Source organism: Schistocerca cancellata, chromosome 10 (assembly GCF_023864275.1).
Source record: "Schistocerca cancellata isolate TAMUIC-IGC-003103 chromosome 10, iqSchCanc2.1, whole genome shotgun sequence".
NCBI classification, from domain to species: Eukaryota; Metazoa; Arthropoda; class Insecta; order Orthoptera; family Acrididae; genus Schistocerca; species Schistocerca cancellata.
This window is the reverse complement of record NC_064635.1, coordinates 9685442-9697714: the sequence shown is the minus strand read 5'-3', so window position 1 is coordinate 9697714 and position 12273 is coordinate 9685442. Positions and strand designations below refer to the sequence as shown.

At 42.0% G+C, this 12273-nt stretch overlaps 1 protein-coding gene across 3 annotated transcripts in view; it reads left to right on the top strand.

The window, feature by feature from the left end:
• LOC126106398 (G patch domain-containing protein 2) overlaps positions 1 to 10414 on the top strand; it is a 173830-nt gene extending 163416 nt beyond the window's left edge. For all 3 annotated transcript variants that reach the window (XM_049912665.1, XM_049912663.1, XM_049912664.1), the window contains exons 11-12: positions 202 to 323; positions 9568 to 10414. In XM_049912665.1, coding sequence (XP_049768622.1) covers positions 202 to 323; positions 9568 to 9755 — 310 coding nt within the window. In that variant the 3' untranslated portion in view covers positions 9756 to 10414. The remainder of the gene's footprint in view (positions 1 to 201; positions 324 to 9567) is intronic.
• Positions 10415 to 12273: the final 1859 nt, after the last annotated feature.

The window sequence follows — 12273 nt, the reverse complement described above, 5'->3', positions numbered from 1 at the left end:
CTGGCACTCGCCTGAAAGAATGTGGAAAGTATTGCCTGACACCCCAACTTGACTGGGCTTCTAAAGAAAATTGGTGCCCATTTTGTTCGCTTCAACTGTGTTATGTTCCTCTATATTCTTACCTCCGTAACTGAATAATTATTTTTGCCGACTGTCGAATTGAACACAGCTGGTAATTTATCGACATTCATTTATTTTCAGGAACACGATGCAAGCGGTGAGAGTCGAGCAGGTGGCCTTAGGACGGTTTCACCCTGCATCACGTCATCACCAGCACCATTTGAGTGATTTCAAGAAAAGAAGAAAAATGCCACAGCCAATGGGTACATATTTTGTCAGCATTTGACTCTAAAGTATATAGTTATTTTCAAAGTTCTGTGTCATTTAAATTAAACATATGATGTCAGTTATTGTTCATTATTACAAAAAGCTTTATCTCTCAACATCTGCATTTGCATCCATACTCTGCAAAACACTGTGAAGTGTACGGCAGAGGGTACTCCCATTGTACCCCATATTACGGTTTCTCCCCATCCCATTTGTATGCAGACAGAATGTGGGGAGAGGGCTGAAATGCCTCTGTGGAAGCTATAGTTTGCAATTTCTCCACGAGTGGTCCATAGGGGTCTGTAGAATATTTCTAAATTCCTCGCTTAATATTGTTTTCCAAAACACTGTGAGTAGGCTTTCACGGTACAGTTGCCTGTTCAGGTTTTTCGGCATTCGTGCATTGCTCTTTATGGTTTGAACAAACCTTTGAGTGTTCTTGCTCTCTTTCTCTGTATTCCTTATGTATCTCCAGTCGGTGCTATATGGTACATGTCCCACACGTGTGGTGCATTGCTCTTTTTCATACTGCTCAGTGCTGATTGCTCTTGTGGTCAATACGGAGGTCGTAAAGGGTCGGACTGACTTTTTGAAACAACCTGTTCTTGTGTAGGTTAGGGTCACATGTATCATATCCTGCAGCCACATACTCTGGTGGTTCCTCATTTCCAAGTGCACAGCATAAAATAATTTCAGACACTAAAAAATCCAGGATAGAATAATGACAATATTATGAAAAGGATTCTCTGCTACTCACCATATAAGAGTTGCAGGAAGCACAATAAAGAGATATCCACGTGTTTGACCTTTCGGTCAACAGACCTCCTTCTAAAGTAGAAAACACACACATTCACACAAGCACAACTTACACATATGTGATCACCGTGTCTGGCTACAGAGGTCGGACTGCATACAGCATCTCAGCATCTGCACTTTAAGAGAGAAGCAGTCTGTGTGTGATGAGGGTAAGTGCTGCTCGTGGGCGTGTGCAGGGACGTGGTGGGAAGAGGGTAGGACTCCTAGATGCAGTTGTCAGGATTGAGGGGGGAAGGGTGGGGTGGCCAGGAGAGAAGTTAAGGAGAGGAAAAAAGAGTAGTGGGTGTGTTGGTAGAATAGAAGGCTGTGTAGTGCTACGGTGGGAACAGGAAAAGGGGTAAGGTACAGGAAGGCTAGGGAGTCAGGAAGTTCGAGGCCAGGGGAGTTACAGGAACATAAGATACGTTGTAGAGAGAGTTCCCACGTGCCCAATTCAGAAAAGCTGATGTTGGTAGGATGGATCTAGGTGACGCACGCTGTGAGGCAGTTAGGAAGTGAAGCACATGGTGTTGGGCAGCATTGTTCAGCAACTATGTGGTCTATCTGGCTGATGGCCACAGCTTGTTGGTGACCATTCGTGCGGATGGACTGCTTGTCGGTTGTTGTGCCCACGTAGAAAGCAGCACAGTGGTTGCAGCTTAGTTTGTAGATCACGTGACTGCCTTCACAGGTAGCCCTGCCTTTGATGGCATAGGTGGCGCCTGTGATTGGAGTACGTGGTGGTGGGAGGATGTGTGGGGCAGGTATTGTATCTAGGTCTATTGCAGGGGTATGAGCAATGAAGCAAGGATTTGGGAGTTATGGTGGTGTAAGAACGAAAAAGGATATTGTGTTGGTTCAGTGGGTGGTGGAGTATCGCTGAGGGAGGGGTGGGGAGGATAGTGGTAGGATATATGTAATTCCAGGACATGATGAGAGGTAGGCAAAACCCAGGTGGAGAATATGATTCAGTTGCTCCAGCTATGGATGGTACTGAGTCACTTGGCAAGTGCTCCTCTGTGGCATGACAGTGGGTTTGTGATAGGGGGTAGGTAACTGGAGAGACAAGGCACAGGATTTATGTTTCTGTGAAAGGTTCGGATGACGGTTTCAGCATGTGGAGGCCTCAGTGATACCCTTGGTGTATTTGAAGAGGAACTGCTCGCCACTACAGCTGCGACTGCCACGAGTAACTAGGCTGCTTGAAAGGGACTTCTTAGTATGGAATGGGTGGCAGCTGTCAAAGTGGAGGTATTGCTGATAGTTCGTGGATTTGATATTGACAGAGGTACTGATATAGCCATCCATATGGTGGAGGTCAACATCAGGGAAGGTGGCTTGTTAGGTTGAAGAGGAGCTAGGTGAAGTGAATGTTGAAGGAGGTGTTGAGGTTCTGGAAGAATGCGGGTAGTGTGCTCACACCCTCATTCCAGATTACAAAGGAATCATCAGTGGATCTGAACCGGGTGAGGGGTTTCTGGTTCTGGGTGGTTAGGAAGGATTCCTAGATGATCCATGAATAGGTTGGCCATTGCAGGTGCCCTTTGCACTACCACAGATTTTTTGTGATTGATGCCTTCAAAGGAGATATAATTGTGGGTGAAGATATAGTTAGTCATGATGATCAGGAAGAAGGTTATAGGTTTGGAATCAGTTGGGCATTGGGAAATGTAGAGCTAAAAAGTGCAAGGCCATAGTAATTGGGGATGTTATTGTAGAGGGAGAGGACATCAGTAGTGACAAGCAAGGTGCCACGTGGTAAATGAGGAGTGACTGTGGAGGAAATAGTTTGTCTCTCTTAGATAGGAGGGTAGGTTATCGGTAATAGGCTGAGGATGTTGGTCGATGAGAGCAGAAATTCTCTCAGTGGAGGCACAGTGACCTGCCACAATGGGACATCCTGTGTGGTTGGGTTTTTGTACTCTAGGGAGAGGTTCTGTCCAAGAATTTTATAAAGAGACTGGGGATCCTGCTGGATTTCGAAAATGGATTTACTGTGGCAGGGTTGGTAGGTGTATGGGTGTGACTGCTGGCGCAGTCCTTCTGCCAAGTAATCTTTGCAGTTCAAAACAACAGTGGTGAGACTGTGTCAGCAGGTAAGATTATAAGGTCAGGATCAGTTTTTGGGTGTTGTAGTGCAGTTATTTCCATGGATATAAGCTTGGTTTACGTATTGAAGGATTCAGGGAATGGTTGTGAGGTGAGGTTCGATGTTAAGAAATTCTGGAAAGTTAGCAGGGGGTGATTTGGGGGCAGTGGGGATGGATCACAATTGGATGGAGGAGTGAACAGAGTCAGGCATGGTACAACTTTGCTCTTTGATTGAGTCTGATTGGTGGGGTTGGTGGCGAAAAATCATTTCCACTGTAGGGACTGGGAAAAGGAGAAAATATCTTTAGCAAGTCCTGCATGACAGAATTTGGGATTGGGGCAAAAGTTGAGGCGTTTGGAAAGGACTGATACTTATGGAGGGCTAAGGCTTTAGGAAGAAAGGTTCGTGATTTTTTTTTTTGGTCTGTTTAGGTTCTAGATTCTGTATTGTAGTGGGAGGGAGTTTTTGAAGGTGGGGTAAATTTAGTAGGCCTGTGAGGCAGGGTTTGTCAGCTGTGATGGGACATGTTGCAATGGTGATGGATAGTCGTAGCCCTAGGCAGCAGGAGGAGGTGAAGAGGTTGTAGAGTTGTTGTTGTTTTTTTTTTTTTTTTTTTTTTTTTTGAGGTGCCATTGTGCATGCTGCTCTAGTTCCTGAAAGGCAAGGCTTTCAGTGTGAGAGATGGGATGCAGGAATTTGGGATTGCAGAGGAGAAGAATTTTATGGTTGGGTGGGAGGTACTGCAAGGAGATTTGGACCTGAGTGACGTAGTTTTGCAGGATTAAGTTGGCGAGGGTTAAGGACTGGCAGAATTTGAACAGATGGAGATCATTGTGGAAGGAGGGGTTGCAGCTAGAGATGGCTGATTTGGTCAGGCCATTTTCAGCAGCGGGTCAGATGAGCCAGCCAACAATGCAGAAGCAGCATGTGGGACTGGGTTCTGGTTAGAGATAAGAAGCTCGTGTTGGGGCAAATAGAAGCGAAGATTCGTAATTCTTTTTCCCACATCCTGTACTTCTCTCTTATTTACCGTTGAAATTTTACAGATCTGAATCATGAACTGGATTTTGATATGAGCGTCTGTATTGAGTAATAGATTTGCTGTTTTACAAATATTTATTTTCCTAATTGTGTGATTTCAGTTGAATTAACAATATTTTGTTAGAAATCACTAATAATTCATGAGTAAAGTTAAGTCTTCCTCTTTTGAGTAATACTAATTCTGATATTTCTAACCTGTTCTCAGTTTTACAATGTCAAATACTTCAAATAAAACTACTGTCTTTGTTTCTAAAGAATTAGGTCATTATAGTGCCGTATGTTTACATTCCAGTGCTGGTTCCATTGTTTGATGAATAATACATACTATATTTCTGATACAAATTGGTCAGTTGCATTCTAAAGTCATTGTTTTCTTCATCAACTTCAGTGTATAAAATGGATAATTAACTGTAAATGCATACACAAAGATCTATGTGTGAAACAGTAAATTGTGTTCGACACCCCAGTCTCCTACATCGCAGTATGATACCTGGGATCCTAACCTTAACCACTGTATCGGTGGTTTCGAAAAGTCGGTCCCACCCCTCGGTCCCCATCTTCCCAGCCTAATTCTTTTCATTTTGTTTTACTTGGTTGTTGTCTGCCTTTTTACTGGGCGTCTTCTCCTCAGCTACCCAAATTTTATTTATATGTAGTAATTTCCCTGTCCTTCCCCATTCTCGTCCAAGCTGAGTGTGTACCCTGGTGCTGATGTGTGTGTGTGTGTCATGATAAATTCAACTCTAAATGTTTTAAAAGAACTATTTTTTGAGTAGTAGTGTTTTGGAAATTTATTCACTTTCCAATTACTTGAGGATAAAAACTTTATAACAGTGCTGGTGTGGGACACGAATAGTTTGTCAGGATTTGCTCGAGTCTTCTGTGTGTGTTGCAGGGTTTCGGTAATAGTTTGGGAGACAAGTGTGACGTCTGGGGAAGCTGCAGACAAACTGATGGTAGTCGTGCAACAATTCTTTGTTAATTTACTCGGCTCAGACAGTCTTGTGAGTGTGTACTATTCTCTGGTTGGACGGGTGTTCCCTTGTAATATTGCAGTGCCAAGACGGCCGACAGTAGCATATGGCGGGCAGTGTGCACGCACTGCTCGGGAGGCAGTGCTGACCTGGCTTCTCCAGTACTACACCGACACTGGCAGGTGAGCGTGTCTCGTAGCTTCCTGTGGCACGGAGCGGCGACTGGTGGTGGTTCCTGTGAGGATGTTGCACTGCACCACCCTCCAGTCCCCAGGTGGTAGAGCACTTGACCGCCAAAGGCAAAGGTCCCGAGTTCGAGTCTCGGTCCGGCACACAGTTTTAGTCTGCCAGGAAGTTTCATATCAGCGCACGCTCTGCTGCAAGTTGAATATTTCATTCTAGAAACATCCCCCAGGCTGTGGCAGAACCGTGTCTCAGCTATATCCTTTCTTCCAGGATTGCTAGTTCTGCAAGTTTTGCAGGAAAGCTTCTTTGAAGTTTGAAAGGTAGGAGATGAGGTACTGGCAGAAGTAAAGCTGTGAGGACAGGGCATGAGTTGTGCTTGGGTAGCTCAGATGGTAGAGCACTTGCCCGTGAAAGGCAAATGTCCCAAGTTGGAGTCTCTGTCAGGCACACAGTTTTAATCTGCCAGGAAGTTTCAGATCAGTGCACACTCCACTGCAGAGTGAAAATTTCATTCAAGATTATTTTACTTTGCCCTTATTTGATGCAAATTTGATTGCATTGAATTGTAGGAATACTGTACTGGTCTTGGAAGGATGATTAGAAACTGTATTAACAATGTAGTCAAAGCTGGCATTTTTAAGGCTCCTGCTAATAGTGCTTGATAAAATATGAAGGAACAAATAACTAATACGTCCAACCACAACTAGCCATCTGCTTCAGAAAATGAACTGACCAACGTCTTCGAATGTCTTAAATCTGAACGAGTGGCTTTTGCTCTCAAATATTGCCGTGCAGTATGTGATCTAGAATTAAAATTTTCAGATGATTCATTTTAAATGTGTCAGATTTCGTAAAATGTTGTGATTGGGTGTCTCTTTGGATCAAGGTAACCTTCCATTACTCGGCTATTTTAATACCACCGTGCACCTGTATTTTAGTCATAAATCACACTGATTTGAATATGGAACCCAGGTCTCTCCAACAGACTTTCAGTATTGAGTTGACAATAACTTTCACCACGATTAAGTGAATGTTGTATTTATTCTACATAAGAATGAATGCAAAACTAGACAAACTGATCTCCTCTTGAGCTCTTGATAGCTCAAGAACTCTTTGTTAAATAAGTGAGTATCGCTTCTCCAATAAAATCAATAACATAGTAATGTAATGGTTTCATTAAAAAGAATCATGGCACACATTTATTCCTTGAGGCTTTTTCAAGGCTTGTGCTGTGGCTCAACTGCGTCTCAGTACTTGCTGACCTATTTTGCAAGGTGTGCGCACATTGCCAGAGCCACGGTGCCTCGTCGTACTCCGGAGGAGATGATGGAACTTGTAAAATACCTATAATCGTCAATAATATGAAATGACACTGGCTGGCAACCCGACACGTGTCTACTCATTTGTATAAAAAATGATAAGAATTTTTGCACTTCTAATGTAACAGTTAATGTGTTTGGTATGAAGGATGATTAAACTAAATTACAGAAACCACACTCGCAGTTATATTCAAAGTTATGTTGGCCCCAGGTTGGAACGTATTTCCGAAACACAACTAGTGTCAGTGTCGGATTCCCATTTTGGAGAAAGCGGGGAGGGGGGGGGGGGGGGACTGGAGTCAGTTCCTTTTCATTTCTTCTTTCACTCATTTGTCATGTTCTGTGGATCCTGTCAAGAAGAACCAGCTTCAGGGATGTGGAATAAGTCAAAAATTATTTTAACAAAAGCTAAGAAAATCGTGTAAGAGTAATTTGAGAAGTTCTTGGAATGAAATTTTAAGAAATTGGTTACCTCAGAGAACCTTTATTTTTTTAATGTAGACTCCTTGTGCACTAATGTGCTTGCTCCAGCAATGTTCCAATGCCTTGCTTGCATGCCGAACATTAGATTTCCCTGCCAAATCGGGTGACATTGACAACAATTCATAACTCAGGTAATGTATTTTTGTGTTTTTTGTGTGGAAATGACACTTCTGTGCAAGCACACATAATCATGATGAAAGATCGCTTTTCTCCTTGCCAAATCTGGGTTTTGCCTCCCCTTCCCCCCCCCCCCCCCTCCCCCCCCCCCCCTCCCCCTGGAGGTTAGTGGAGTATTGTTCTGTAATTGTTCGACAAGTCGGATGATAATTTCTCAGCAAAATCCCTTACACATTCCAGAAAACTGACACCACAGCCTTTCTGGCTGACTGTATTTTCCCTTGCTTTCTTTGGTGGTGGTGACTCAACATGTTTCCACTGCTTTGCTGTTGTTTTCTTTTCTCTTTGGGATATAGCAGTGAGCCGAAGTTTTATCTGTGGTCATAATCTGGTTCAAAAAAATATTGTTAGCTGCTTTGAAAAGAGGTCCAACATTGTTCTGAGATTTCCATCCTGATGCATTTCTGATCCTGCAATAAGAGTCACGGCACCGGTCTGTCACGTGAATCTCCCATTTACAATTCTACTGTTAAAATGAAATACGCCCATTCAGATCAAATCCCTACAGCTTCAGCAGTACCTCACGTTTCGTTGGGGATCCAATAATTCCTGGGGTATTGGCACATCTTAGCCAACCACTATGTAGATCATCATCTAAGCTGATCTGACAAAATTTAAACTTGTTTGCCCACTTAGCAGCAGTTGAATACAAATGTGCAAAGTCCCCCACTGCATTCTGAAAACTGGAATGAATTTCTTTTGCTTCCATACCTCTCTTTAAAAAGAAGGTGCTTGAATTTAGATTTTTTTTATTTATATCTAATTATTTTATTTTTTATTTAATTTAATTTTTTTATTTTATTTTTTATTTTTTTATTTTATTTTTTATTTTTTTATTTTATTTTTTTATTTTTTTATTTTATTTTATTTAATTATTTATTTTTTATTTATGTATTTTGCAACCCTCTTTCACAAATCACAATACAGGAATGATAGACATGCCTGCACCACAGATCTCTACCTAGAGCACTGATGCATCACATATTTCCTCATAAAAATATTGTTACACGGAAACCTCATTGCACTAAGAATGAATATGTTGATGATTCAGACTATCGTTGTAGCATCAAATTTGTCTTGCATGTTATCTGTAAATGCCATTCGTGCTTATTTGAACTAAATTTAACCACACAAAGTAAAAAGAAATATTCTGCTCGAGGGAAAAAATGGGGGGAAAATGTGCTTTGTAAATTTCTGCCTGGAATCCTGCTTTGTCACTCATCAAACAACAGGGACTCAGACTTTGTACTACTTGTACAGTCATTGTTAATTAATATTTCATTATTGATGAAGTCTGTCTCGGCTTAACTTGTATTGTGTGGTGGCTCTAGCTGTTTACAGTATGTGTTGTCATTTGGCATTTGCTGTCTTTTGGTTCCCTGTTGACTTAGCACTACCCAGTGAGGGTCTGTTTCCAAATACAGCAATTTACATTTATTTGTGCCTCGAAACCTACAGTGTATTCATTTATCGAAATATCAGCTTATAAAATCCTCCCCTATAATCCACTAATGCTGGTTAAATTCTGATCCTCAGCCAAACGTATAGGCTCTGTAGGGAACGAGCTCACAAACTTTAACTGAGGGTAGGATCCTGTTTTGCCAGGTTCATTTGAGATCTGTGTTAGTCACAGTCCATGTCAAACATGGAACGGAGACTGGGTTAAACAGTTTCACCCCATTTCCTCAAAAATTCCGTTGTGACAGTTATCTATTTCTCTAAAGACTGTGCACCACTAATACACTGACAGCCATTAATGTATTGCAAATTGTTGTAGACAATTAATGTGCTAGAATTTTGTGGCCTGCTACCGAGTGCAAACGAACCCCTAAGAAGCTCTTCCACGCAATGCCTCCCTCGCTCATATACTACTGCACAACACTCGCCGCATGTTGGCTCTTGACGGTCCGGGTCAGTTGTCAAGGCGAGAAACAAATAATAAAGTACTGTTAAAGTCACAAAAGTATATAGTTAAGAAAACTGTTAAAAACTACACAGACATTGATACATTGTGCAATACGTAGATAATATTAAGAGATCTGAGGTACGCACACATCTTACAAGCTGTTGTTAATGACTTTATCTGGCAACATTCCAGTACGTTATTTGAACATTTGATACACTGGGAGAAGCTAAAGTTTCAGAAAATGGCATATTTCTTGTGGTGTTTCAGAACTCGTGGGGGCCGGAGCGAGCCCCATTCCGGACAGCAACATCGGCAACACGATGCTGCGCAATATGGGCTGGGAGCCGGGCAAAGGTTTGGGGGCACACAGCTCTGGCATAACAGAACCCGTGCCGGCTGCCATCAGGCCCAAGTACCAGGGACTCGGGCTCGGACACGCCTGCACGTCAAGTTAGTCGTGGAATCCACTCCACTCCACTCCGCACGTGTCGACCTCGCTCCACACTTTGTCATCCTGAACTTGTGTGTGTGTGTGTGTGTGTCTCTGTGCAGTAATGGTGTTGTAGCCTGTATACAGAAGTGCGCATATTTCGTGCCGTACCACACGGTAGCGTAGCTCTGGTGTCCGTATCCCTTAGTGCCGTCGTATTGAAATGGATGACAATTTGCAATGGACATGAATTTTTCAGTGACTGACTAAAAGTGTTTTTCGCCGAGATGGATATTTATTGCAGCTCTCAGGGACCTTTTCTTGAACTCTGTAATTTCTGTGTACAGTAATATGTTGAACTAGGCTGAAGAAGTGAACTGCTACCGTCTACAGTGGAAGCCTTATTGCCATCATTATTACTGTTGGTGCAAATTGTGAATGTGACCACAATGTGTATAATTATTATTTCAGTCCAGTGAACTGTATTCATAGCTGCTGTTGTATCTAAAATAATTTGTGTTAGTAATTTCAGCAATAACTACTGTACTTCACCCACCTTCCTCCACAGCTGTAAGCCATAAATTTGATCCTTATGAAATTGGGAAGGTTGCAGAATATAGCTTGTGAACAGAAATTAAGTAACTACTCATATCTCAATAAAAGTCTTCTGGCTGTATGACCACATTACATTGTTCACATTGTAATATGGACAGAATTTTTTATTACTATTGCACATAGCTTGTGTTTCAAATTATGTCAAGCTGATGAAGGCCAACCGTATGCACAAAATGTTTTTGTTGAAGCTGTCAGTGGCTCTAGAAAGATGTGTCCTATAAGCAGCTGCTCAGTCCACCAAAAAGCAGCAGTCGACCATGCTGGGCCATGTGGAATAAGTAGATCAGTGAGGCCCATTATATGTTGCATAGTAAATCTAACCAGTGAAAAGGCATAAAAAGTCAATAAAAGCCCATAGAGAAACAGGTAAGTAAGTGACATACATTTATGAAATTTTTCATTGGAACACAAGCATAGGAGAAGTGCCTTTTAAGCTGTGACCACAATTAAATAATTGATTAGAAAAGCATTGGTAAAGATACTAATTGGCAAACATAGCCCACTTCCATATAAAAACAGTTTATTACTTCCTGTAATTAAGTAGCACAAAAGTAATGTCTAATCTCTAAAGACTTCAAAAGTTCATTTAGGTTGACTGGCTCATAAATCGTATCAAGGTTTACAACACCTTTCCATAAGATTAATTATGTGGAATAAGAGACACAAAAGTTATAGAAAAGACTCTACAGCTATACACAAATCGTACTAGACCAAAATAATTGGAGATGTCATCAACCAAGATTACTAAATCGTTGCATTATACAGTAAATAGATCAAATTGTCTTGTCGGAAAAATGATACCTAAATTGGTGGCATTAAGTCAACAAAATATCAGAGCGTGGTTTGGAAATACCTGTGGCAATTGTAAATTCCCTTTTTATGTCTATGAACTTCCGTGATACAGTATGCAGTTCAGTATTTCACTATGCTGTGCTTTAAAACAATGAACAACTCATTGTAGATGCTTGTAGATGCTTGTAGCTTGATGACACCATAGCTAACAGGACATGCTTCGGTAGGGATCAGGGATGTATCATCCCAGATCACATAAGAAACAGATTGACTGTCCTTACGGCGGAACAGGCAACCGTAAAAATAGTTTTCCCGTCGGTCAACAGATGTCACAGGCGACGCTACAATGCTAACTGACCTGTCCATGTCGCGGAATTGGCAACGCTGTATCTTCGGTGACGTGAATTAGGCTGATTTGCTTTCGGCTAGAGCGCTGGGCGCGAAGTGCATTCGTCACACTGCTGAAAGCGTTACGGAGATGATAGATAAACTCCAGTGGAAGACTCTGCAGGAGAGACGCTCAGTAGCTCGGTACGGGCTTTTGTCAAAGTTTCGAGAACATACCTTCACCGAAGAGTCAAGCAGTATATTGCTCCCTCCTACGTATATCTCGCGAAGAGACCATGAGGATAAAATCAGAGAGATTAGAGCCCACACAGAGGCATACCGACAATCCTTCTTTCCACGAACAATACGAGACTGGAATAGAAGGGAGAACCGATAGAGGTACTGAAGGTACCCTCTGCCACACACTGTCAGGTGGCTTGCGGAGTATGGATGTAGATGTAGATGTAGACTGTAGCTCATGATCGGCTGTGGTTTTTCCCGAGTTTTCAATCTAAGAATGTAGATTGGCTCCTGTAATTCTACATACCAAGTTTATTTCTCACAATCAATGAAAAGTAACACACAAACATTTCTCGCGAGTTACTGTTTAAATGCAGACTGTATTGCAGTCGCAAGGGTTTTACACTCGCCTTCCATGCCGTCCTTTTCCTCTTTGCTATACAGCTCTTCCGATACGGATTATGGTGGTAAAAAAGAACTCGACGTGCAGGTGAACACTAGAAAGTTTTCAAAATCCGCACTCGGTTATGATGCGAATTAAGGCTGGACATATTTCAGTGACAGTCATT